This window comes from Carcharodon carcharias, chromosome 15 (assembly GCF_017639515.1).
Source record: "Carcharodon carcharias isolate sCarCar2 chromosome 15, sCarCar2.pri, whole genome shotgun sequence".
NCBI lineage: Eukaryota > Metazoa > Chordata > Chondrichthyes > Lamniformes > Lamnidae > Carcharodon > Carcharodon carcharias.
Window position 1 is genome coordinate 14,338,437 of NC_054481.1, and position 27,240 is coordinate 14,365,676.

Sequence of the window (27,240 nt, forward strand, 5' to 3'; positions counted from 1 at the left end):
CCTGTCAGTTATATCATATTACAAAGCATTTTACAGCATGGAAACAGGCTGTGCAGCGCTATAGGTCTTTGCTGGTGTTTATGTCCAAGGAGCCTCCTCCCATCATACCTCTTTTCACCCTATCAAGTAATTCATCTGTTCCTTTCTTTCTCATGTACTTAACTAGCTTTGCTTTAAATGCATCCATGCTAGTCACCTCAAACACTCTGTGGTAGCAAGCTCTACATTACCACTATTCTTGTGTTCCACTGATGCACACTATTCCTTTTTATATGTACTTATTATATTTACTGTGAGCTTGCCTAGGCAGATCCATGTTTTCAGGAAAGAGTACATGTGCAGACATTGGGTGAAGACATGGTCACTCTCAATTATGATACCTTCCTAGCTTGAATAGCTTCCCAGCGCTTGCCCATCAAGAATGGTGATTTGGAAGTACTGCTGAAGGGCTGCTGGCACTTGTGGAAATGCTTTTCTCATTGAAATGCAAATTGTTGTTGCTGTTGTTGTTACTACCTACAGGTGAGGAGAGGACAAAATTGGAATCAATTGTAAAAATGTATCAAATCAAGTTTTATAAATTTGAGAGTCAAATGCTTCTTGGCTACAGAATCATGATGACAAGCTCCATGACTACCAGATCTCTTGGCAACCACTGATTTAATTATGGGAAATATACTCATCAAATTGTAAAGAAATGAAACCAAGTGGTTTGAGGAATTAATGGAAGTCGCAGATATCAATAATAACAGCAGTGCCAGCATGTTGTATTTATATAGAACTTTAACTTAGAAAGTACTTCCCTAAGGTATAAAGAAAAACATGGATACTGAGCCAAAGGATTTATTACGCAGGGTGATCAAAAGCTTTGTCAAAGAAGGTGGATTTTAAAGCAGCTCTTAAAGCAGAATGTGGTGCTAGGGTGGTTAAAGGCATAGCCTTCATCATGATGGGGAAGAGGAGGATGGTAATACTGGGAGTTGGAGTAAAAAGAATGGAGAGCTCAAATGGAGCACTATGAGTCTGGAGAATCCTGATAGATGCGAGATCATGGAGGCTAAGAGTTTTAAATTTGACATGTTGGAAAAATAAAAGTTGGTGTAAGTCAGTGAGTTCAGTGAGTGAGCAGGATTTAGTGGGGGGGATAGGATACGGGAAGCAAAGTTTTGGTCAAGGCAAAGTTAGGGGATGGGAGTCTAGCCAGAAGAGCATTGGAATAGTTGAGTCTAGTTACAAGGGCAGAAATAGGGTTTAATTGCCTGATGGACCGAGTTTGGTCAAAAGTGGATAATGTTACAGGGATAGATATAGCCTGTCTTTGTAATGGTATAGATATGAGGTTGAAAGCTCAACTTGGGGATGAGTAGGACTTCGTAGTTGTAAACAATCTGGACCAGATAATGAAGGACATAGCTGCAGAGACTTTAACATCCATGGACTCTGGTGAGACAAGATCTTGTTAGTGACCTAACTTTATTCACTTACTCGAAAAGTAAGAATCTAAATGTGGTAGATGAGCAAGGCATCTGGAAGAGTAAACACACAAATCACTAACAGTAACAAGAAATGCAAACTAAGAACCTGAGTTTATTTCTAGAGGGATAGAATTGAAAAGTAGAGAAGTTATGCTAAACTCGTATCAACCCTGGTTAGATCATGCATGGAGTACTGTGCACAGTTCTGGTCACCATGTTATAAAAAAGATGTAGGGACACTAGAGAGATTGCAGAAAATACTTAGAAGAGTGATACTCTTCTAAGTTACACCTATCAGAAAAAATTAATATACTGGAACTCTTTTCTCTGGAAGAGAGAAGGCAGAGAAGTGATCTAATAGACATCTTTAAAATTATGAAAGGTTTTGATAAGGTAGAGCCATAATACAGCATAGCCACCTATGGGGAAGAGAAAAGTTAAAAGCCATCAAAATAAGATAATCACCAAGAAATCAAATAAGGAATTCAGAGGAAAATTCAGAAATTCTCTGAGGGAAAATCTTATCCCTGTATGATAACCAGTGCCACAGAAACAAAGCATTGATTGTAGCTGATCTAATGCAAGACAGAATTACATGATAGATCTAGTCTGTTTGACAAGACTGCAAGCTTGCTATCACCATGGAGTTGTTGAGGCAAATAATACAGATGCATTTAAGGGGAAGCTAGATAAGCATATGAAGGAGAAAGGAATAGAGGATTGTGCTAATGGAGTTACATGAGGAAGGTTGAGAGGAGGATCACGTGGAGCACAAACACTGGCATGAACTGTTTGAGTCGAGCAGCCTGTCTCTACACCATGTATCCTATATGTAATCTATATCACACCATTGTGTGATATATCGCTGCACTGTGACCATTGATAAATTTACTTAAGAGTGGAAGAAGAAGAGAATTTTACAATTTTATAAATCAGATCAAATATTTATGATATCAAATGCCCTGATCAGTTGGATTTAATGAAATAGCTCAGTTAAAACTTCTTAAAAAAGGAAAGCCTAACTATAACTAGCCAAATCTGTAATTTGGATCACAGTCCCTGTTTCCTGATTGCAACTGATTATCAGTACTGCTCCCAAAAGTAAAATGCAATCTATTTATGACACTGTGATTAATTTTGTGCGTTTCAGAAATTCCCTGAGGGAAAACCTTATCCCTGCATAATAACCAGTGCCACAGAAACAAAGCATTGATAGTAGCTGATCTGATGCAAGGCAGAATTACATGATAGATCTAGTCTGTTTGTTGTTAATAAGGCCATTCAGGGATTTAGCTTCCAAGTATGCCTAGGTATGCTAGGCTGAATGTCGGGGGGAATAGAAGATTCACAGAAATTCTGGAGAAATGATGTGAAATGATTGCACTGGCCTAGAAATTCAGCCATGAGTACCCATCTTCCAGGTGTTAAATGGCCTCCTAAAGCTCAATCTGGTGAAATGGAGGTCAGATGGCCATTTAAATATTTCAATGAGGCTGACAGTCTCTGATCTTAACCTACTTTTCCAGTTTAACCCTGGCCGGCTGGATTTCCCCAGGCCTTGGCAAACCAGTTAAAAGGACGTGAGGAGAGCTTCGTGGAGAAGATAAGTGCTCTTTTACAACTGGTTGTGAGCCAGGAGGAACAGAAGTACTTTCTCCCAGCCCACAATTTCTCCACTGCAAGAAGAAACACTCCTGCTCCTCCTGGCCAACAAGCAGTGACATAAAGGCGCTTACCTCATAGATTCGGCCCTTCTTACCTCCTTGCACCTGATGGGGTTCCTGAGGCCTGGAAAACCTGGATGCCTGTGGTTAAAAATAGTATCACTGTTAAAATGAAGGCAGACAGGTTCATTAAAATATTTAATTAGCCAATTCACCTTTTGCAAATGGATTTGTCACCCACCCCTCCTCCCACCTGTGTTAAAACTGGAAGTGGGCAGGTTCTAGGGGGGTTCTATTCTGTCATCAGATGTTTTGAACTTTAACCTCTGAAACGGCTGCAACACACCCACTTTTTGGAGTTAAGATTCAGCCCTGTATTTCCAGAATATTTCAGTAGACTAGAAGTTATATGCCAGTACTGTTGATGTAAGGATTTACTATGAATCAGAAACGAATATTGATCATAATGTGACCTGTCAGAATTTCAGTTGAATGCATGGATCTTTAATTTACAAAGTGCAGAAAGGTTTAGTTAAGTTTGCAAGTCACACATAGATTGGTCACACATAGTCTTGAATTTACTGTGACTAATGTTATTATTTGGACACTCAATACAATTGTCTCAAGTTCTTCCCACCACCAATTTAACAGTGGTGTTACCCTGTTTATTTTAACTCAGTGATGCCTTCATTAAAATAACAGAAGGAAGGATTTGGTGGTGCTTTATGCATCCACATTATGACATTAGTATTTGTGATTTCCTACTAAGGGTAATTAGCCCTAAATCTAACTGTTTAGCTACGTATGTTTTGACAGTGGCATCAAATGGTGGAGTCCATGTTCTGGTAACAGATTTATTTGTTATTAGTGTCTCATTAATTATAAATGTTTATTTTCTTCTGTTGTCAGCAATTCTACTGACAAGGGGATATATGTGAAGAAATGCTGCAAAGGGTTTTGCATCGACATCTTGAAGAAACTTGCAAAGACTGTGAAATTCACATATGATCTCTACCTGGTATCAAATGGGAAGCATGGCAAAAAAATCAACGGTGTATGGAATGGAATGGTTGGTGATGTAAGTTGCTTTAGGTAATAAACAGTCGCAAGAAGTTTCGCAACTTTAGGGTTAAAATACATTAGCAAACAAATAAAAACTCCAAAACGAACCCCTAAAACTCCAGAGGCTACGTGTTTTAACCTAATTCCATTCTTCTTTTGTTGTTGCCTGCACTACCCCCAGGTGATGTATCAACGAGCAGCTATGGCTGTTGGCTCACTGACCATTAATGAGGAGAGATCTGAAGTTGTTGACTTCTCAGTACCATTTGTGGAAACAGGAATCAGCGTTATGGTATCTCGGAGCAATGGAACAGTTTCCCCCTCTGCATTTTTAGGTAAATTGTTTAGAGGTGTCTTATCAGTACTGTTCGTTCCCTTGTCTATAGTCTATGATCTAGTAATAGTAGGCGTGGTATCCCACTAATGCATCAGAACAACCCACCTTAATTAATGCTAAAGCATAACGCTCATGTATAGCAGAAACACCAGCATAGACCTGTTGTCCAAATGGCCCATTTCTCTGCTGTACATTCGACTCCATCACCAACAACCTGGTCAGAACAGGGGCAACCCCAACGTTGGAAAGTCATTGGCGAGCTTTCCAACAAGTGCTTAAGATTAAAATGGTGCTATTTAATTTAACTTGTATAATGATAATGAAATTCATGATATTGCAAAACCTTAAGTTCTAAGCAACTTTTCTGAGCTCTTTTCCTTCTTGAAACAGTTACCATTCACTTTAAAAATGATTTTGGGCTGGATTTTTGCTCCCCTGCCATTGGTTTTGAAAGCATGGGGCATGTAAAATCCAATGGGGGCCTTCCACTGCCTACCTGCCCACTTGTCTGAAATTTTATGTGCGTCAGGGGAAAAGTTGGTGACGTGTTGTTGGGCCTATTGAGGCCCTTAATGGCCAATTAATGGTCACTTGAAGGCCTCATCCCGCCTCTGCCAGAATTTTACACGCAGTGAGGGGAGGCCCAGACCATACGGGAAACCTGGCAACTTTAGCTTTGTGGAGTGGTACAGGGCCAGAGGAGAGCCTCCTTTGCAGGCTCCCTGGATCCACCGGAGGAACCCTGCCACAAGGTCATCCCCTTCCTTAATCCTCCCCCTGGCCTATTGAACCTCCTACCCCCTCGCTGAGACCCCCAACCCTAGTTTTACCTGGGCTCCTTGGCGTGATGGGACTACCTGTAGTGCCAGCAGTGGCCACCACTCCTGGCTGGCACTGCTCGGACTACAGAGCTGCCGACATCTGAAAACTCTCTAAGGCAGGACTTTCCTCCTGAGAAAGGGCCGGAAATCTCGCCCTGGAGTGGGGAAGGTCCAGGGGTGGGTTGTGCGTTGACTGCAGGCCCTGTAAAATCCAACTCTTTATTGCCCATTTTTAAAAAACATTCCTGCTGAACTGCCATGACAACTTTTAACAGGGGTGGATAAACAGTCTGATAAAAGCTAAACACTGTGGATGCTGGAAATGCAAAACAAAAGCAAAAACAAAAATACCTGGAAAAACTCAGCAGGTCTGACAGCATCTGCGCAGAGGAATACAGTTAACGTTTTGAGTCCATATGACTCTTTAGCAGAACTAAGGGAAAATAGAAGAGAGGTGAAATATAAGCTGGTTTAAGGGAGGATGGGACAGGTAGAGCTGGATAGAGGGCAAGTGATAGGTGGAGATAGCCAAAAGATGTCATAGACAAAAGGACAAGGAGGTGTTGACAGTAGTCTGTTTGCTGAAGAGAGGAAGGTAGTTTATGGTGATAAGAACCTTAAATCGAATGAAAATAGTTTCCTCACACATCCATGTTCCTCACACATCATGGTCAAACTCACCTCGGACTTCACACCATATTTGTCATTGTTTAGAGCAGTCAGCGTTATAGAGAATGTTGGATTGTTTGTTTAAGTCTTGGGTAGGTGGTTTTGTTGGCAAAGTCCATTCTGAATTCTGCATCTTATTCACCCCACTGCAATTACATCAACAGCAGGGATGGCATTGGGTGGTCCATCCAATAGGCTAATTAAAGCTCTTAAGTGGGCAATCAATCCCCATTTAAGGGTTCGTCCCACTGCCAAGGTTTTCCTGCGGGCAGGGCAAGTCACTCCTTAACTGCCCCCCTGGGCTCATTGGAGGGCCCCTCTCCAAGATTTTACATCCCCCAGGTTGCAATCCCCTCCATGGCCTCTCAAACTTCAGCCTCCCAACCCCCTGGCAACTTGGCACCTGGCAAAGTCCCCAACCATGCCTAAGTGATCCTGCCCATAGTGTTGGAAAGTGCCAGCCTCTGATTGGCCAGCAGCTCTCTGAGGCAGGTCTTCCTGTCCCTGAGGAGTTTGAAATCCCACCTGCAGTCTATTCATAGTCAATTGGCCGTTAAATAGCTGCTGGGTAGCCTGCATTCCCCCTTGGCGGGCTCCCAATGTTTTACCCGGGGGAGGGAGGATGGATCCAGCCTCTCATATAATTCAGTCCATTATCACTGTAACCTTCCCTAGCCTTACAACGCTTTGATAACTCAGTACTCCTCCAACTCTGACCTTTTACCCATCCTCCACTTTCCTCATCAGTGCCTTCAGCCTAAGCACTGGAATTCCCTCACTAAATCTCTTAGCTTCTCTAGCTGTCTAACATCTTTTGAGACCATCCTTAAATCTTGCTTCTGAACAGGCTTTTTGTCACTCTTCCTAAAAGCACTCTTTTAAGCTTGGTGTCAATTTCTGTCTGATTACATCCCTGTGAAGGGCCTTCCAGAAGGAAAATACAGTCCAGACCAGTACTCTTATTTCCCAGTTTTTACTGGTGTTCCATTTTAAGGTATACAAGACCAGTTCAGACCAGTATTCTTATATCCCAGTTTTTACTGTTTTTTCGTTCTGGGTTGAGTCATTTTGCCACTTTAAAGGCACTCTATAAATACAACTTGTTTTTTTGTAGTGCCAGTAATTTCTTGGGTTTTTCAATTGGCAAAGTAACTGGTAATTGTGGACATCTTTACAGCTTTCACTGTCACTCTCCAATTCCACTCTCTGGACTCATTGGACACATCTTCAGGTGGCACCCCTGCTTATTTTTCATCTTTTGCCTTCTGTGAGATATATCAGATGATAACCACAATCCAGATTGGAAACTTGGCATTTGGGGAAGGATGCCAACCAAAATTACAGCTTTCAATCACAAATCCACAGTATAGGGCACAAGATGTTCCTCATGTAAGGGCCAATGGTCTAGTATTTTAATTGTACAAATGAGCTCTTTTGTGAGGGTCAAACAATAATTGTCATTGCTTCTATACAAGTGCAAAGAGAGATTGTTCACGTTCCTCCATAAAAACCTGTATAATGTTTTGGAGAAGTACAGTGTGCAGTGTAATAGAATGGCAGGACGCACTCCACCAACTTCTGATTTTCGTGACGACATCCGAAAAGGTATCTAGCAAACAGAAAGTTCTTTCCAACAAGGCAGAAGGTAAAAGTTACATGGAGAGTTATCCACAGATTGTTATTGCTCACATCCTAATGGTTGATCATGTATCAAGGTCAGTGGCAAAAGCAGAGACCGTTCACTCCAGGGAGACAAGTGCAAAAATAAACACATTTACTCTCAAATTTGGGGAAAAAAACCTGAGCCTACTTCACCAACATCTTCAACAAAATAACAACTTGGATTTATATATCCCTTTAATGTAATAAAACAGAGGCATTACAAAAGAAAGTTTAGATGTTTTAAAACTTTGGATGGTTGCATAAATGGGAACATTTATTGTTGACCCTTTACTTTCTAGAGTTGAGCTAATTTAAGTAAAAGCTTTTAGAATGCCTTGCTGCTATAAGCTACAGCAAATTGGCATGGCATTCATAGATCTGTGCTATTCTCTCCTACTAGTGCCGTAGAGCCAATGTGATGGCATGGTTGTCCTCACAACGCCTTTTTGTTTTGTTTTCAATGGATGATTTATGAATTATTTCAGGCTTTTTTTCTGTTTTCTTCCAGAGCCCTTCAGTGCTGCTGTATGGGTCATGATGTTTGTCACGCTGCTCATTGTGTCAGCCATTGCTGTTTTTGCATTTGAGTACTTTAGCCCAGTAGGGTACAACAGAAATTTGGCAAAAGGGAGAGGTAAGCTGAATGCTTTTATCTTGTTTTCATTATTTTTTTTATTGAACTGTGAAAATGAACACATTTCCTTATGTCACAGTGCATTACAAATTACATGGTAGGTGCTGATACATAAATTTTGGGGTGGCATTAGACATTGATGGCATTGCATTCCATCCCTAGTGGAGCACTTGGCTTGGGTTAAAAAAAGGTCATAGTAATGCACACATGAGATTGGGCTTTTGCTTCACAGGTTTAGGAAGGTTCTTGTTTCAATTAATGTTCAGAAACATGAACTAAAAAAAAAGACTTGCATTTATATAGCACCTTGCACAACCAAAGTACTTTTCATCCAGTGAAACATTTTTGAAGTGTAGTCACTGTTGGAATGTAAGAAATGCAGCAGCCAAATTGCACACAGCAAGCTCCCACAAACAGCATTGTGATACTGACCAAATATCTGTTTTTGTGATGTTGATTGAGGGATAAATATTGATCATGACACTGGAGAAAATTCCCCTACTCTTCTTCAAGCTCACACATCTGGCAGGCAGGATTATTATTTGATTAAGGTATATCAGCTATGGTTTAGTGGTAGCACTCTCATCTCTTAGTATAAAGGTCATGGATTCAATCTCACTCTGGCAACTTGAGTGCAAAATTCAGGCTGACACTCCAGTACAGCACTGCAGGAATGCTGCACTGTTAAAGGTGCTGCTTTTTGTTAAACTGAGGGTTCCATTTGCCTTCTCAGTTTTAAGTAAAATTCCTTGACACTATTTCAAAGAAGAGCAGGTGAGTTCTTTCTGGTGCCCAGACCAATAATTAGTGCTCACCAAACATCCCCAAAAGAATAGCTAGTCAAATTTGTTGCAGCATTTCCTACATTATAGCAGTAACTACACTTCAAAAATACTTATATGACTGTAAAATTCTTTGAGACATCCTGAGATTGTGAAAGGCACAAATATTCTCTTCATCTAGTTAAAAAGCAGGCACCATCCTTTCTGAGCTATTTGGCCACTGAAAATTATACATTTATTTTGCAAGTACTGCTGAAAATATTATCAAATATAGCACATCCTGTCATTTCCAAATCCTGAATGGTATGCTTTATTAAGGGGGTATTGAGTATTATTCTGAACAGTTTGTTACAATATTCTAAAGTCAAATTAGCCTCATGCTGCCAACAGTTGCCTTGTATCTTAAGCTGCCATCTGGCTCAGTAATGAAGTATTTGTACTCGTCAGCAAAAGGCAGCTTTTACTGCACTCTAAAAAGCAAAATCATGGCTGTAAAATGTTGATATTGAAATTAAAAGATATCTTTCCTTAAAGACTTGTAAGAAAGCTATATCATCCCAAGTATTGTATCAATTAGTTAAAATCTTCAGTACAAAAAAAATACTGCTGCATGTAGAATTTTTATGACCTGATGGCAGCTTCCTCGTGATTCAGTGTTATTCTTGTCAGCTGCACTTTTCAACAAATAAGTAACCTTATGGAACATTGACTTTTCATGAACATAAGCAATATGTTCATTCACTTGTATGGCAATGTTCATCTCCAACAAGAGAGACTCTAAACCCTTGACATTCTGTGGCATTACCATTGCTGAAACCCCTACTATCAACATCCTGAGGGTTACTATCGACCAGAAACTGAACTGGGCCAACTATATAAATATTGTGGCTACAAGAGCAGGTTAGAGGCTGGGAATTTTGTGATGAGTAACTCACCTCCTGACTCCCCAAAGCCTGCCCACTATCTACAAGATACAAGTCAGGAGTGTGATGGAATACTCTCTACTTGCCTGAATAAGTGCAGCTCCAACAATACTCAAGAAGCTCAAACCATCCAGGACAAAGCAACCCACTTGATTGGCACCTCATCCACGACATTAAACATTCACTCCTTCCACCCATGCACAGTGGCAGTGGTATGTACTATCTACAAGATGCACTACTGCAACTCACCAAGGTTCCTTCGGCAGTATCTTCCAAACTTGTGTCCCCTACCATCTTGAAGGGCAAGGGCAACAGATGCATAGGAATTCATCACCTGCAAGTTCTCCTCCAAGCCACATACCATCCTGACTTGGAACTATATCGCCGTTCCTTCACTGCCGCTGGATCAAAATCCTGGAACTCCCTTCTTAACAGCACTAAAACCATGTGGACTGCTTAGTTCATGAAGGCAGCTCACCACCCTCTTCTCATAGGCAATTAGGGATGGGCAATAAATGCTGGTCTAGTCAGCGACACCCACATCCTGTGAAAGAATAAATATAAAAAAGTATAGGAGCAGGAATAGACCATATAGTCCCTCGGGCCTAGTTAGCCATTTAATAAGATCAAGGCCAATCCTCGACTTTGTGTTCACTTTCCCACACAATCCACATATCCTTTGAGTCCTTTAGATTTCAAAAATCTGTCTATCTCAGCCTTGAACTTCTTCAATGGCTGAGCAGCCACAGCCCTCTGGGATAGAGAGTTCCAAAGATTCACAACCCCATGAATGAAGAAATTTCTCCTCATCTCAGCCCTAAATAGCTGTCCTCTCATTCTGAGATTATGCACACCTTCCAACCAGGATTAAACAGCCTCTCAGCATCTACCCTGTCACGTCCCCTCAGAATATTTTCAATATTTTAATCATTTCAGAGGCCTGTTTGATTCAATCACTCCTCATAGGATAACCCTCTCATCCCAGTAGTTAATTTAGTGAACCTTTGTTGCACTCCCTCTAAGGAAAACATATCTTTCATTGGGTATGGAGACCAAAATTGTACAAGTAGTCCAGGTGCAGTCTCACCAAAATCATGTACAATTGAGCAAGAATTCCTTACATTTGTACTCCAATCCCCTTACAAAAAAGGCCAACATACCATTTGCCTTCCTAAGTGCTTGCTGTACCTGCATGCTACCTTGCTGTGTTTCTTGTAGAAAATTTTCTGAACACTGTCATTTAATAGTTTCTCACCATTTAAAAAGTATTCTTTTTTCTATTCTTCCTATGAAAGTAAATAATCTCAAATTTCCTTACATTGTACACCATTTGCCACCTTATTGCCCACTCAGTTAACCTGACTCTATCCCTTTGGATACACTGGGCAGAATCTTCCCAACACAGCCAACCTGAAAATGTATATTTTTTGTGGAGGGAGGCTCAAGCAGCAGTGACTCTCTGCGCGGCAGCAACAGGCGGCCAATTAGGGTCAATTATGGACCCACTTAGGGCCAAGGTGCAGACGCTGCTGGAATTCACACAACGTTGGACCAGCCTCTCCACTGGGTCGGGAGGCTGCAGCAACTGAGAGGCCACCACCCAATCGTAAGCTGGAGGGCCAGCGGTTCCTTAACTTACCTGATCCATTGTTGAGTCGCATGAATCCAAAGGCTGCAGCCTGTACCATGCCCATTCCCCTCCACATTGATGGCCCTAGAAGCTGTGGGTCTTTCTTATGTCTAAACCTCCAGCAAGCTCCCAAGGACCCCTTCATATTGAGGCGCTCTCATGCTCCCCTACCTTCCTCTGCAACACCCTTTTCTCCCAATAGGCTGCCTCTGTCCAGTGTTGAAGGCCATTTGACTGGTCCTCCTGCCTCAGGGATCTGTCTGCCATCCTTCCTCGGAGGATTGGCCGCCTCTCAGATGATTCCACCTGTCGATGCACCTAGAAATGGTCCTGATACCTGAACTTTTTCAAAGGGCATAAGATGCCGCCCTTTGGGTCCTCATCACAGCTTACTTTCCCATCTAGTTTTGTATCATTGGCAAAGTAGGATACTTCTCTCTCGATAGCTTTACCTCAGCCATTAATATAGATTGCAAATAGCTGAGACCCCACCACTGATCCTTGCAGCATCCCACTAGTAACAACCTGCCAACCTGAAAATGACAAGTTTATTCCTACTCTGTTTCTGTTCTTTAACTAGTCCTCTATCCACACTAATTTATATCCCCAACTCCATTAGCCTTTAACGTGTGCAGTAACCTTTTGTGTGGAATATTACTGAATGTCTTTTGAAACCCAAATATACTACATCCACTGGTTCCCCCTTATCTACCCTGCCCAAAAAATGCTAATGCATTTGTCAAACACAATTTTCTTTTCATAAAACCGTGTTGACTCTGTCTAATAATATTGTGATCCTTGAAGTGCCCTGTTGCTACTTCTTGAATAATCAATTCCAGCTTTGTTCCAATGCCAGATTTCAGGCTAACTGATCTGTAGCTTCCTGTTTTCTTTCTGCCTTTTTTCTTGAATAGCGATGTTCCATTTCCTACCTTCCAACCTACTGGGAACTGTTCCAAATCTAGGCATTTTGGAAGATCACTAATAGATTCACTGTCCCTGTGACACCTCTTTTAGAATCCCCTCATGTAGGCCATCAATTGTAGGGAATTTGTTGATTTTTGGTCCCATAATCTCTCAGGTATTTTTTCTTTACTAATATTAATTACTTTAAGTTCCTCACTTTCATTAGATCCTTGGTTCTCCACAATTTCTGGTATGTTTTTTGTGTATCCTACTGTGAAGATAGACACAAAGGACAGGATTTTGAGTCCCTGCCAGGGCTGGGAACAGAGGTGGGCACAAGTTAGAAATAGCCCCACTGGACAACGCACCAATTCACTGGCTCCATCCTACCTGTGGGCCATTTTTGTAGAGGTGGGATTGGGAGGGTTGACGGCGGCAGAGCTACCCACCCACATAACTTATTAAGGGCCACTTAAGACAAATTAAAGGAGGCAACTGAGATTTTCCAGTTGGCCTCCACATTCCTGCAGGTGGCCAGGGCCAGCTTATGTGCTTGGAGGCAGCTCCATCTTGAAGCAGCCTTTTACTTACCCTTACTCACCATGCATTGCAACCTGCTGCTCCTTACCAGCTGGAAGCATTTAATTGACCCTTCAGCTTTGAGAGCCTGCCCATTGCTCTTAATTGGACAGGGAGTAAATCCTCTGGCTATTTAGTGGCCATTCCAGGGATAGTCACAGTAAGTGGCTGGTTCCCACACGGTGTGGGTTTCTGGCCACATTTCACCACAGTGGGGGTTCAGATACCCGCAGGGAAAATCCTGCCCAGAGTACTTGTTTAATGTCTCCTTCATTTCCTTATTCCCCATTATAATTTCTCCTGTCTTAAGCATCTAAGTGACCCATGTTAACTTTCTCTACTCTCTTACTTTTTACGTACTAATAGAAGCGATTGCACTCTATTTTTATATTTCTGTTTACTTTACTCTCAATTTTTTTAACAGGCTTCACTCCCATCAAATACATTTTTATAAAGTAGAAACACCTCAGTTTTACTGAATGAACTGTTGAAACGAAAACTTGTAATCGTACAAACTCAGTCTGTGCTACAAAACTCTAGCTGAATGGAATTATAAGTAAACTCTTAAATAAATAGAATAAATTGGCTGAATGGCAAGATTATTCCCTGACAAATTATATTTCTAAGAAAGTGAAACTGACTTGTATTTAAAGAGTGTCTTGCTCCACCTCAAGACATCCCAAAGTATTTTACAGCCAGAGCTTTTGTTTATATTTTTTCCCCTAGTTTGTTTTTTTCTGCCACCACCTGCACACTTTCTAAAAGCAAGCAGAAGGAAGAGACTAAAGAGAAGGTAGAAGGAGAGCTGAAGACGATTGCAGACAAAACTTTGTTGAGAAAGGGTAGGGAGAAGAATGATTGGGTCAGCTACTCGTGGAGTGCTGCAATGCCAATGCATTAAAAAGGGAAGACAGTGGTGTAGTGGTAATGTCACTAGGTTAGTAATCTAGAGGTCCAGGTTAATGATCTGTGGATATGGGTTCAAATCCCATCCCATCTTGGCAGCTGATGGAATTTACATTCAATAAATAAATGTGCACTAGAAAGCTCATCTCAGTAATGTTGACCATGAAGCCATTGTTGATTGATATAAAAACCCACCTGGCTCACTAAGTCCTTTAGGAAAGGAAATCTGCTGTCCTTATTTGGCTAGCATACATGTGGCTTCAACATGTGGTTGACTCTCAACTGCTCTCTGAAATGGCCTAGCAAGCCATTCAGTTCGAGGGCAAATTGGATGCCCACATCCCAAGAAAGAATTAAAAAGACATTTCTTTGAGGATGCAAATGAAAGAATAATAATTCTTAATATTTAAGGCAGATTAGAGTGGAGTTGTTATTGGCAATGAGTGTGAAAGTTCTTCCTGCCTTCAAAAGTGGTAGTTGACATGAAGATAGTAGTTGTTTTCTAACTTAAAGTGCATCTTCAGTGTGATACTGGTTATCCTGAACGTGGACCAACCTCTTTTTCCTTTCTTCAGTTCTGTAGCTGTTGGTATTTCTCTTCCTGCCTTTCTCCTTCCATTTTTGTCACATACTGAGCCCTTACTGTTAAAAATTATCTTGAATCATTTTATTTTCAAGCTATTCAGTACTCCTTCATTTGCTTTCTTTGGATGAATTTATTCCGGCCACATACATTGTCAATGCACTGCCAGTGATGTATCTTTGTTTTTGCAATCACCTATGTTGTTTCTCACCCAGCTTCACTTGGAGTTTCATCTATTTTTATATTAAGGGACTGAGAAAATAAAACTTGCTTATGCAAGTCATTCATCACTGACATTAACTAAGTAAGAAGTTGCCTCAAAAATCAAGTTATATACTTTTTAAAGAATTATTATAGACTACAGTGAGAGCTCAGTTTGGAATACTTACATTCAAGATAATGACACCGGATCAGCAGCTTTAAAAGTGAGGAACTCTTTCAAATAGATTTACTAGAAGATTAAAACATGGAGCAAAAGGTACTGGCGATACCTGTCTGTGATTGTACGTAGCTGTGGAGCTACCTCCTCCTTTAAGTGTAAAGGCTTCTAAAAATATAGCCTGCGAAAAGAATTTGGAACTAGGGCTATTATGAAACTGGTGGCAGAAAGTTTTATTCTTGAAACTAACTTCCTTATTGGGTGTTTTGAAATGTTTATTTGGAAAATCATGAGCTCCTGGAAAGCACGTGTTCATACACTTTGTTCTTTATTTGCAGCTCCGCATGGTCCATCATTCACAATTGGCAAAGCAATATGGCTCCTTTGGGGCTTAGTCTTCAATAACTCTGTGCCTGTGCAGAATCCCAAAGGAACAACTAGTAAAATAATCGTGTCAGTATGGGCCTTCTTTGCTGTAATATTTCTTGCAAGCTACACTGCCAATTTGGCTGCATTTATGATCCAGGAAGAGTTTGTTGACCAAGTGACTGGACTCAGTGATAGAAAGGTAATCATTGCTTTCATTATTTATTGGTGTAGTCTCCCAGTGACAAGATCTCAAGCCCGCCACTGAGTGGCAAACTGTACCCTCAAAAGTTTTTGAACAGATTTGCTAATTAATCAGAAAGTTTTGCCTATTCTTCTGCAGTACCCTTTGTTGTTGCTGATACAGCAGAGAGACAACTAGAACCCAAGAAATCCTGATTGGGCCCTGGGTGATTCTCTAGGGGAACTGCCAGACAGGAACTGGAAAATGAGGCAGAACTTGGTTGTGCTGGGATTTCTCCACATTTCAGCAGCTGAGAGATAGTCTGATGGAGAGGTGGTGGGAGCACAATCCCTGCATTCATCTCTACACATCAAGGGTCACATCTGGGGGAGTTCCCGGGCTAGCCACTTACTAGCTGAGAACTTGCGACAATTCCATTCAGGCACATGAAAGAAGCCCAGACAAAAAAAAATGATCCTGGAGGCAATTAATTGCCTATTTTATGCTGGCAAATGCCTCCACTTAGCTGAAGATTGTTAAAAGTTGTCTCTATCTTTAGTCCAGGAATTTTTTTTTTAAATCTGCAGGTGCAGGAGAGGATAATGGTTTGGGCCAGAGAGCAACCCTGTTCCCTGCTGCCATGCACTCCCACTGTACACACCCTAATTTGCTGCTAGACAGCAATAGCAGAGGAATATTAGACCTCCGGACCAGCTTTGGCAGCCATGACTTTCGCCTGTCTAGGCCCTGCAAACTTTAGGTTTCTCTCCCTAAACCGTTCCAACTCTCTGCCTTCCTCTCCTCTTCTAAAAACCTCATCAAAACCCACCCCGGGTCAGCCCTCCAAATATCTCCAGCTTTTGCTCATCATTCATTTTTATTTGATTCCATCCCTGTGAAGTAATTTTCTATGTCAGTGGCACTTTATAAATGTAAGTTGGTGATATATTTCTTTCATTTACCTGTTTGGAATTCCTGAAAGCTAAACATGCTACAAGGAACTTTCATTAACTTTGTCTTTAGCAGTGGAGGAACACCAGGAGATTGTGGGATTGTTTGTGTTATCGTCTTTCCTAACATGATGAGATCTAAATCTCAGGCTTACAGTCAGGGAAGGTATAAAGCAAAACTTAGACTCTGCCCATAGACAGAGGAAGACAAAAGTGCACACCAAGTGCCTGGTTTCAGAACGTAATTGGCAAAGGTTCATTAGGCCATCTGCTCAACCTCTCAACTGGGGTATGTGTGCGGTAATAAAAGCAAAATACTGCAAATGCTGGAAATCTGAAACAAAAACAGAAAATGCTAGAAAAAATCAGCAGGTCTGGCAGCATCTGTGGAGAGCGAAACAGAGTTAATGTTTCGAGTCCAATGACTTTGGAATCTGGTTCTTGTGCAGTACATGGAGATGCATGGGAGGGGAATGAGCAGAAGAAAGATAAATTCCTTATTTACACTTTGGCTCTGAGATATTTCTGGGCACTATGACAGTCTTATATGGACATGCAACCAAGCCAAGAACTTTCTTTGATCTGCTCCTTCTCCAATGCCAGCTGTGCAATGGAAACCCTGTTTGTTCATGTAAACAAATTTCTGCTGCATTTCCAATGGCGTTCCAGCGATAGAGCCAGATCAGCTCAAATGGAAATTTCCAGCACGTATTTCAATGATCTGTACGCTGTAAACTAAGTTATAGAAAAATTTGACTGTATATTTATTTTGTTTTATATTATTGTTACAACATATACTTCTACTAAAGCTATCAACATTTTGATGAAGTTGAGATTATTCTACATTGTAAGATCCAACTTGAAAGCAGCTACAAGTGTAAAAGAATCATTACTGGATAATCCAATGTGGGGAACAATTTTGAGACAAATGGTCCATTGATACACAGTCTTCCAGAGGCTACAAGTGTAAAAGAATCATTACTGGATAACCCAATGCAGGGAACAATTTTGAGACAAATGGTCCATTGACACCCAGTCTTTTAGAGGCATGTGCCTCAGGTAGCATTCCTGTGCTACTATTCAGGCCACCAGCAGAGAGATTATTATCCATAGGTTCAGGGAGTATGCTTTGTACGATTAAGCCATCCACTGACATGATTTCTTCCCAGGAAATGTCAGAAAAGGCTGCAATTTGAAGCGTGAATGCACCTTGAGAACTTTCAGTCTATTCAACATTAAAATATAGTATCCCTTGCATGTTGTCAGACACAGTCTGTACATTGAGCCCTGCTTGTTCTTTTTTTATAGTACCTCACAAAGCCACGTAACAGACATTGATTGCACCCTGGACCTTGAGAAGGCCAGAATGCTTGTAAAAGCTTAGTATCCTTTCTTGCTGTTTGCTTGCTGTGATGCCAGTGTTCATGAATTCCTCACCTTTCCTGTGAAGTGCTTCAGTTGCCAGATGAATGCATTCCTGTACTGCATTTCAGTTAATATCATGGAGACCTCCTGCAGCTTCCTGAAACAAGCTTGAGCCATAACACTTGAGAATGGTATTCACCTATTCAGTGGGCTTTATTACCCAATGGGCAGCATCCTCCTTATACATTGCTCAACTCTCCTTACTGACATCTTCTGCTGTTCCTCCTCCACTATGTTAAAATAATAGAAGTGTATACCCATAGACAATGATATATCTGCTTCTCAGAAACCCACATTCTGGGTAAAAGGTAGGGATTGAAGGGGAGGGGATGAAAATCTCCTGTTGATCTCACATTGTCAGAAACAGTGAGAAGCCAGCTCAGGTGAATGACAAGAAGTTATACCCAGCTGCAGAAATCACTTGTGCAATTCCTCATGCTGTTCAAGCTCATGAACCTTTCAGTTGTTTGTCTCGACTGATCCTGGCAGAAGCCCTGTGACTCTCAGATGAAGTTACCCTGCGTGCTTTGTGAGTGTGAATGAGACCATTCAAGATTTGGTGGTTTGATTGTAGGAAAAATAGCAGAAACCTAGTGGGGTGATAAGTGCATGGAATTTGGGAGCAATCAATTTTGGTGCTGAAAAAATGCCAGAAATGGCTTTCGGACCACTTTCCTGCCATGTAAATATTACATGCCTTGTTATTGCCCTGAAGCTATGTTGAAACCCCCGAATAAAGACAAACAATGTCTGTAGGCCCACTTCAAGATTCCGAGATGTGCTATTTATAACATTTCTCATCAATACCTTTGTTGCTTCAGCCCTTGAAGGGAAATTTCAACAGATCTCTTAGAATGTAGCACTTCTCTTTGCAGCCTTTGCTGTAGCTAATCATCTGGCGGCTCAATTTTGACATTTGTGGATTGAGTTTGACCCATTTTAAGCATTGTTATAAGCAAATAGAGCTTATCTGTTGTGCTGTGCGGTATGTAGACTGATGCTGCAGTGCCTGCCATTTCCTGTGGTGACAATGATGAATAGCTCAGGTTAGGTGGGCAGCATATCTCAACTGCAGCACTTCTTTTATTAAAAAACCTACTTGAGCCACTGAGGTTTCAGCAAATTGATTTTAACTGTGTGAAAATTAGAATGTTACCCATATTAAATACTGGATAGCTGTGTGATGCAATATGCTTGCACTCTGATTGACTGGAGCAGTGATAGGTTTGATGCATGATCCTTGCATGAGTGCTGCACCATTGAAGGTAATGTTAAATATACTGTAGGCACTTGATGACAGTAGGGAGGGAATTCAGAATGTGAGAAAGTAGCCCAAGTGACCCACAGTCATCCCAGTGCATTTCCTTGCAGTGGCTGAAGAGATTGGCAATGGCATGGGGACAGGCATCAAATTATCATCTCGATTAGACAATGAAGAGTGGAACAATCTAAAGGAGAGTGAAAACATACAAACAACGGGTAGGAGCAAGGAAGAGGTTGCCATTCCAAAGAACCAAATGCAAATGTAAAAAACTGAGGAAAATATTCCCTTGCTTCTGAATCTTGGTTGGCAGCAATGACATATTCTAACAATACACAGTGGCTGAAAAAATAGGCAATAATGAATACAAGAGAGGAAGACTGTTGATGTACTGGTGAGTGTGATCACCAGAAGCCCAGTACTAAAACGATTATTGCCTTTTTAAAATTCTTTCATGCAATGTGGGTGTCACTGGCTAGGTCAGCATTTATTGCCCATCTCTATTTGTCATTGAGAATGTGGCGGTGAGCCGTCTTCTTGAAACATTGCAGTCCATCTGATGTATGCCCACAGTGCTGTTAGGAAGGAAGTTCCAGGATTTTGACTCAGCGACAGTGAAGGAATGACAATATGGTTCCAACAAGATGGTGTGTGGCTTGGAAGGGAACTTGCAGGTTGTGGTGTTCCCATGCATCTGCTGCCTTTGTCCTTCTAGGTGGTAGTAGTTTTGGGTTTGAAGTTGCTGTCGAAAGAGCCTTGGTGAGTTGCTGCAGTGCATCTTGTAGATGGTACATACTACTGCAACTGTGTGCTGTGCCCCCACTTCTGACCTTATGATGGAGGGAAGGTCACTGATGAAGCAGCTGAAGGTGGTTGTGCCTAGGACAGTACCCTGAGGAACTCCTGCAGTGATGTGCTGGGACTGAGATGATTGACCTTCAACAACCACACCCATCTTCCTTTGTGCTGGGTGTGACTCAAACTAGTGAAGAGCTTTCCCCATTATTCCCATTGACTATAATTTTGCTAGGGCTCTTTGATGCCACACATGGTCAAATGATGTCTTGATGTCAAGGGCAGTCACTCTCATCTCATGTTCAGCTCTTTTGTTCATGTTTGGACCAAGGCTGTGATGAGCTCAGGAGCTGAGTGGTCCTGGCGGAACCCAAACTGAGCATCAGTGAGCAGCTGAGTAAGTGCCGCTCCATTGTACTATTGATAACACTTATTTGCTGATGATCAAGAGTAGACAGTTGGTGTGCTAATTGGCTGGGTTGGATTTGTCCTGCCTTTTGTGGACAGGAGGTACCTGAGTAATTTCCACATTGCTGGGTAGATGCCAGTGTAGTAGCTCTACTGGAACAGCTTGACAAAGGGTGTGGCTAGTTCTGGAGCACAAGTCTTTAGTACTATTGCCAGATTGTTGTCAGGACCCATAGCCTTTCCACCATCCAGTGCCTTCAACCGTTTCCTGATATTGCATGTGGTGAATCGAATTAGCTGCAGCCTGGCATCTGTAATGCTAGGGACCTCAGGAGGAGGTCAGGATGGATCATCCACTTGGCACTTCTGTCTGATGGTTGCAAATCCTTCCGTCTTGTCTTTTGCACTGATGTGCTGGGCTCCCCAGTCAGTCAGGACGGGATATTTGTGGAACTTCCTCCTCCAGTGAGTTGTTTAATAACCCACCACCATTCATGACTGGATATGGCAGGACTGCAGAGCTTAGCTCTGATCCTTTGGTGGTGGGATCGCTTAGCTCTGTCTATCATATGCTGCTTCCGCTGCCGTTGGCAAGTAGTCCTGTGTTGTAGCTTCATCAGTTTGACACTTTGTTTTAGGTATGCCTGGTGCTGCTCCTGGCATGCCCTTCTGCACTCTATATTGAACCAGGGTTGATCTCCTGGCATGATGTTAATGGTAGAGTGGGGGTTATGCTAGGCCATGAGGTTACAGATTGTGTTTGAGTACAATTCTGCTGCTGTTGATGGTCCACAGTGCATCATGGATGCCCAGTATTGAGTTGCAAGATCTGTTCGAAATCTATCCCAGTTAGCATGGTGGTAATGTCACACAATACAATGGAGGGTATCCTCAATGTGAAGATGGGGCTTTGTCTTCACAAGTATTATGTGGTGGTCACTCCCATCAATACTGTCAAGGACAGATGCATTTAGAACAGGTAGATTGGTAAGGACGAGGTCAGTTAGGTTTTTCCTTCTTGTTGGTTCCTTCACCACCTGCCACAGACCCAGTCTAGCAACTATGTCCTTTAGGACTCGGGCAGCTCAGTCAGTAGTAGTGCTATGAGCCACTCTTGGTGATAGGCATTGAAGTCCCCCACCCAGAGTGCATTCTGTGTCCTTGCCAACCTCAGTGCCTCTTCCAAGTGGCCTTTATCATGGAAGAGCACTGATTCATCAGCTGAGGGGTGGGGTTGTTGATTGGGGGTGGCGGTGGGAGGGTCGTTAGGTGGCAACTAGCAGGAGGTTTCCTTGCCCATGTTTGACCTGATGGCATGAGACTTCATGGGGCCTAGAGTCGATGTTGAGGACTCCCAGAGTAACTCCCTCCTGACTGAAAACCACTGTGCCCCCACCTATGCTGGGTCTGTCCTGCTGGTGGGATGAGATATACCCAGAGATGGTGATGGTGGGGTCTGGAACATTGTATGTAGAATATGATTCTGTGAGTATGACCATGTCAGGCTGCTGGTTAGTTTGTGGGTGAGCTCTCCCAATTTTGGCACAAGGCCCAAATGTTAGTAAGGAGGACTTTGCAGGATCAACAAGGCTGGGTGTGTGGTTGTCGATTCTGGTGTCTAGATTAATGCTAGGTGGACCATCTGGTTTCATTCCTTTTAGACTTAGCAGCCATTTGATAAAACTGAGTGGTAGTTAGGCTGTTTCAGAGGGCATTTAACACATTGTTGTGGATCTGGAGTCGCATGTAGAACATACCAGGTAAGGATGGTAGATTTCCTTCCTTAAAAGGCATTAGTGAACCAGATGGGTTTTTACAACAATCAAGAATGGTTTCATGGTTACTAGCACTGAAACTAACTTTTAATTCCAGATTTATTAATTGAGTTAAAATTCCACCAAGCTGCCTTGTTACAATAAATAGATTTCACAGTATAGAGGTTACGCCTATAATTGGATTGAATAATCTTGTCATATCATCAGTTGGCTGAAAGCTAACACTGAGATGCAGAGAGAAAACAATGAAATGAATTAAATGTAGATTTTACAATACTGCGATAGCTAGTCAAAGCATTGGTTAGAATCTTACTGTGAGTTATATTCATCATCAAAAAATGATGGCAGCCTAAAGGCAAGAAGAAGGTTCAGTGACATAGTGGAATATTTACTTGGAAGAGGAATATTATTAACACATAAAGTACTGATACATGTGTAGTTTGCACTGGTTTCTTCCTTAGAAGCCATACTTTTGAACACAGCATTTGTAAAATGACTATGGCCTGACAATGCAGGGTATCAGACTGAGGTTTTTTCCATCACCTCAGCTGGAAACACTTGTAACTCTTTCGAGTACAAACACGTTTCCATCTGTTCCTATTCAGATGAAGTTACATTGTTTCATAGTTTGCCATTGTGGGATTTAAACTCTTGATCTTTGTAACTCTTTTGAGTACAAACACGTTTCCATCTGTTTCAGATGAAGTTACATTGTTTCATAGTTTGCCATTGTGAGATTTAAACTCTTGATACTCTTTTGAGTAAACCTGTTTCCATCTGTTTCAGATGAAGTTACATTGTTTCATAGTTTGCCATTGTGGGATTTAAACTCTTGATCTTTGTAACTCTTTTGAGTACAAACACGTTTCCATCTGTTTCAGATGAAGTTACATTGTTTCATAGTTTGCCATTGTGAGATTTAAACTCTTGATACTCTTTTGAGTAAACCTGTTTCCATCTGTTTCAGATGAAGTTACATTGTTTCATAGTTTGCCATTGTGAGATTTGAACTCTTGATCTGGGGGTTACAAACCCAGTACCATAACCACTTGGCTATTTAGGCCAAGCTCCAATGAAGTTACTTTGTTTCATAGTTTACCATTGTGAGATTTGAACTCTTGATACTCTTTTTGAGTAAACCTGTTTCCATCTGTTTCAGATGAAGTTATATTGTTTCATAGTTTGCCATTGTGAGATTTGAACTCTTGAGTCTTGGGGTTACAAACCCAGTACCATAACCACTTGGCTATTTAGGCCAAGCTAATATTTGTTCAATGTCTCTTCCATTTCATAGTTTTGCTATTGGGAGATTTAAACTCTTGATCTTGGGGTTGCAAGCCCAGTACCATAACCACTTGGCTATTTAGGCCAAGCTGGAAACACTTGTAAAGTGAAATTACTGTTGATGCATTTAATGAACTCAATTGCTATAAAGTTCAGTGCTGTAGGATTCACCTTTTGATATGTTTTTGCCCTTCATCATCAGATTACACTGATCAATTAAAATGCATCGCCCCTGGCCCTTTGAATGTGCCCAACCCGAACGGGAGTAAAATAGTGCGCGATAACGTTGGGTGAGCATCTGACATCATCGCGTACTTGCTATATTTCGCTCAGCAGCAGCGTGCCTGCCAACAATTAAGAGGCCTATTAAGGCCTTAAGTAATTAATTAAGTTGTATTTTTTGCTGCTGTCCAACGGTTCAGTTGGCGGGTGGGTGAATAGGCCAAATGGCCTTTGCATTTTTTGCGAAATCTCATCCACAGGTGGGATGAGGTTTCGACCAGTGATAAAAAGAATAAAAAGTTTTAAAACTCATGTTTAACATGTCCCTGCTCATGTGATAGAGTCACATGAGGGGACATGTTTTCTTTATTTTTCAACTCTTCATTTGTAATATTAGAAATCTTCAGCTCCCTGAGGCAGCTCTGTGCCTTCAGGGAGCTTTCACTAAGCGCACCCCAGCGCATGCGCACACTCAGCGCTCGCACTCCTCCTGCCCCTACCCTGGCAGTGCTGAGGCTTTGAGAGCACCTTTCATGCTGGTTGGCCATTAATTGGCCAGCCAGCGTGAAATCACTGGCTGGGCCTGACCGCGGGCAGCGGTCAGTTTCACGGCCACGCCCGGGCCCACCTGCCGTGCCTGCCTAACGAGGTAAATATCCTGCCCATGGATCTGATTTTGAAACCTGCCTCTGTGAGACACATAAACCTTTCAATACCTCATACGTTAGGTGCTTAACCAAAAACTGAGGCTCTTTGATTTCTAGGTCTCTTATTGCTTAACACATGGGATACTGAAACTGTTTAGGATGAAAAAAAACGATTCAATTCTAGTGTTTGAGAACCATTGCTGAAAATCCATTCTAAAACTATTCACCATGGCTTTTGTGTCTTTGTAGTTTCAGAGGCCGTATGACCATTCACCACCTTTTCGATTTGGGACCGTTCCAAATGGAAGCACCGAGAGAAATATTAGAAATAATTATCCAGACATGCATGCATATATGTCCAAGTACAACCAGAAAGGAGTGCAAGATGCCTTGGTCAGCCTGAAGACTGGGTAAGTATTAGATGGCACCTACTACTTTATCCATAAGGGCCCAATTTCATTTTTTTAAATTCACTCCTGGGATGTGGGCGTTGCTGGCTGGGCCAGCATTTATTGCACATCCCTAATTGCCCTTGTTCAGAGGGCATTAAAGAGTCAACCACGTTGCCGTGGGTCTGGAGTCACATGTCGGCCAGACCAGGTGAGGACGGCAGATTCCCTTCCCTAAAGGACATTAGTGAACCAGATGGGTTTTTACAACAATCGACAATAGTTTCATGGCCATCATTAGACTTCTAATTCCAGATTCTTTTAATTAAATTCAAATTCCATCAGCTGCCATGGCAAGATTTAAACCAGGGTCCCCAGAGCATTACCCTGGTTCTCTGGATTACTAGTCCAGAGACAATACCACAACACCATTGCCTCCCCCAACTCATTCAAAACCCACCCACTTGCAGAGAATTAACATCGGGCCCAAGCAGCCCTGGATGTTGAATATGTTTTTTCCAATGTGCTTTCCACTGGTAAGCAAAAGCTCTTCAGTTTTGAATTATACCTGGAATGTGCAAAGAAGCTATGCTAAACATTTATAAATCACTGGTTAGGCCTCAGCTAGAGTATTGAGTCCAGTTCTTTAGGAAGGATGACAAAGCCTTGGAGGGGGCGTGGAGAAGATTTACGAAGATGATGGCAGAGATTAAGGACTTCAGTTGCATGCAGAGACTAGAAAAGGTGGGATTGCTTGGTTTGGATTAAGAGAAAGTTAAGGGGAAATTTAATAAAGATGTTCAAAATTGAGGAGGTTTGGTGAATAAAGTAGGAGGAATTGTTACCATTGCCAGTTGGGGTGGATAACCAGAAGATGCAGATTTCAGATAATTAATTAAAGAACCAAGTGAGCAATGAGGAGAATTTTTTTTTATGCAGCAAATTCTTATGATCTGCACAACCTGATAGAGTGGTGGAAGTAGATTCAACAGTAATGTTCAAAAGGAACTTGGATATCTACTCAAAAGAAAAAGCTTGCAGAGCTAAGGGGCAGAATTATCCCCCTGTTGGGGAAGTTCAGGAGCGGGTGCATGCAGACGGTCCTCCAGTCGGTGCCCCCAATTGGGGGCGTGCCACCATTTTACATGGGCGGTCCAATTAAGGCCCACCCAGTGTGACGTCCGCCAGGAAGCACTATGCGCTCCCTGTGCAGGCGGGGGGAGGATTCCCTAAGCCGAGAGTGCGCTCCTTTGTGCATGCACTAAGTGCTGCCTCAGGGAGATCAGCGCCAAATTCAAAAATGTTAAAAATAGAAAAATAAAATTTCCCTGACATGTCCCCTCATGCGACACTGTCACATGAGTTGGGACATGTCCATCACTTTTAGCTAAACTTTTATTAAACTTTTAAAAACCTACATGAAACCTCATCCCGGCAGGTCCTTTAACTACTGCAATGACTTTTTAAATGGCCTCACTTGGCCATTGACAGGTCGGCATGCGCACAGCTGATTTGGCTGCACCCCCGCTGACCTGAAAATTGAAATGACGTGGGATGATAACAAGTTCTGTCCGATGTCATTCCGCGTCATTTTACATGTCGACATGCGGCTCCCGCACCCCACCCCCCCCCCCCAGTACAAACACACGCAGACTGGGAAATCCTGCCCGTGAGGAAAGAGCAAATGAGTGGGACTAAATGGATAGCACTTTCAAAGAGCTGACACAGGACATTGGCACAAACAGCTTCATTCTATACAACTGACACCCCCCCCCCCGCAACCCCGACTCCCCACTGATCCCCTGACACCCCACCCCGACTCCCTCTCTGACCCCCCCCAACAGCCCCATGTCTCTCTGATGCTCCGACCCTTTGTGTCCCCCTGACTCACTGACTCCTCCCTGACCCTCCGACTATCCCCGACTCCCCTGACCCTCCAACCCCCTCGACCCTCTGACCCCATCCCTCTGACTCCCCCTCCGACTCCCCCGACACTCTGACTTGCCCATTCCTCTGTCTCTCACGGACCCTCCGACTCCCAGCAACCTTCTGACCACTACCCCCCGATCCTCCCACTCCCCAACCCCACCCCGTCCCAGCCTTCTAACTCCGCTGTGATCCTTTGACTCCCTCCAACCAACCCACTGACTTCCCCGGCCTGACCTCGCCACCCTACCTGCCATTACCACCCTGCCACCTGCTGCCCACATCCCTACCTACCCTGCCACCTTACCCACCCTGTCACTTACTACCCTACCCACCCTGCCACTCATCACCCTACTCACCCCTACCACTCACCACCCTACCATTCACCACCCTACTCACCCTACCACTCTACCAGCCTGCCACCCTACCCACTTACCTCACTCAAAATCGTTCATTAACGCACTAAAAAGCTTTTGTCAAGTGTCCTAAAGCTTTTCAATATGTTATTGAATGAACACTTAATAAAATACTAGTGCTGTAAAAAACAGACGTGACTTGGCTTCCCCTCAATGCTCCTGTGCTACAAAGAAAGACTC

At 42.4% G+C, this 27,240-nt stretch overlaps 1 protein-coding gene across 1 annotated transcript in view; it reads left to right on the forward strand.

Moving 5' to 3' along the window:
* The window catches only part of grin2aa (glutamate receptor, ionotropic, N-methyl D-aspartate 2A, a), a 376,984-nt gene that overhangs the window by 284,650 nt on the left and 65,094 nt on the right, over positions 1 to 27,240 (forward strand). Inside the window, exons 5-9 of the mRNA XM_041206490.1 lie at positions 4,049 to 4,217; positions 4,383 to 4,536; positions 8,199 to 8,324; positions 15,351 to 15,580; positions 24,579 to 24,739. Of these exons, the coding sequence (XP_041062424.1) occupies positions 4,049 to 4,217; positions 4,383 to 4,536; positions 8,199 to 8,324; positions 15,351 to 15,580; positions 24,579 to 24,739 (840 nt within the window). The remainder of the gene's footprint in view (positions 1 to 4,048; positions 4,218 to 4,382; positions 4,537 to 8,198; positions 8,325 to 15,350; positions 15,581 to 24,578; positions 24,740 to 27,240) is intronic.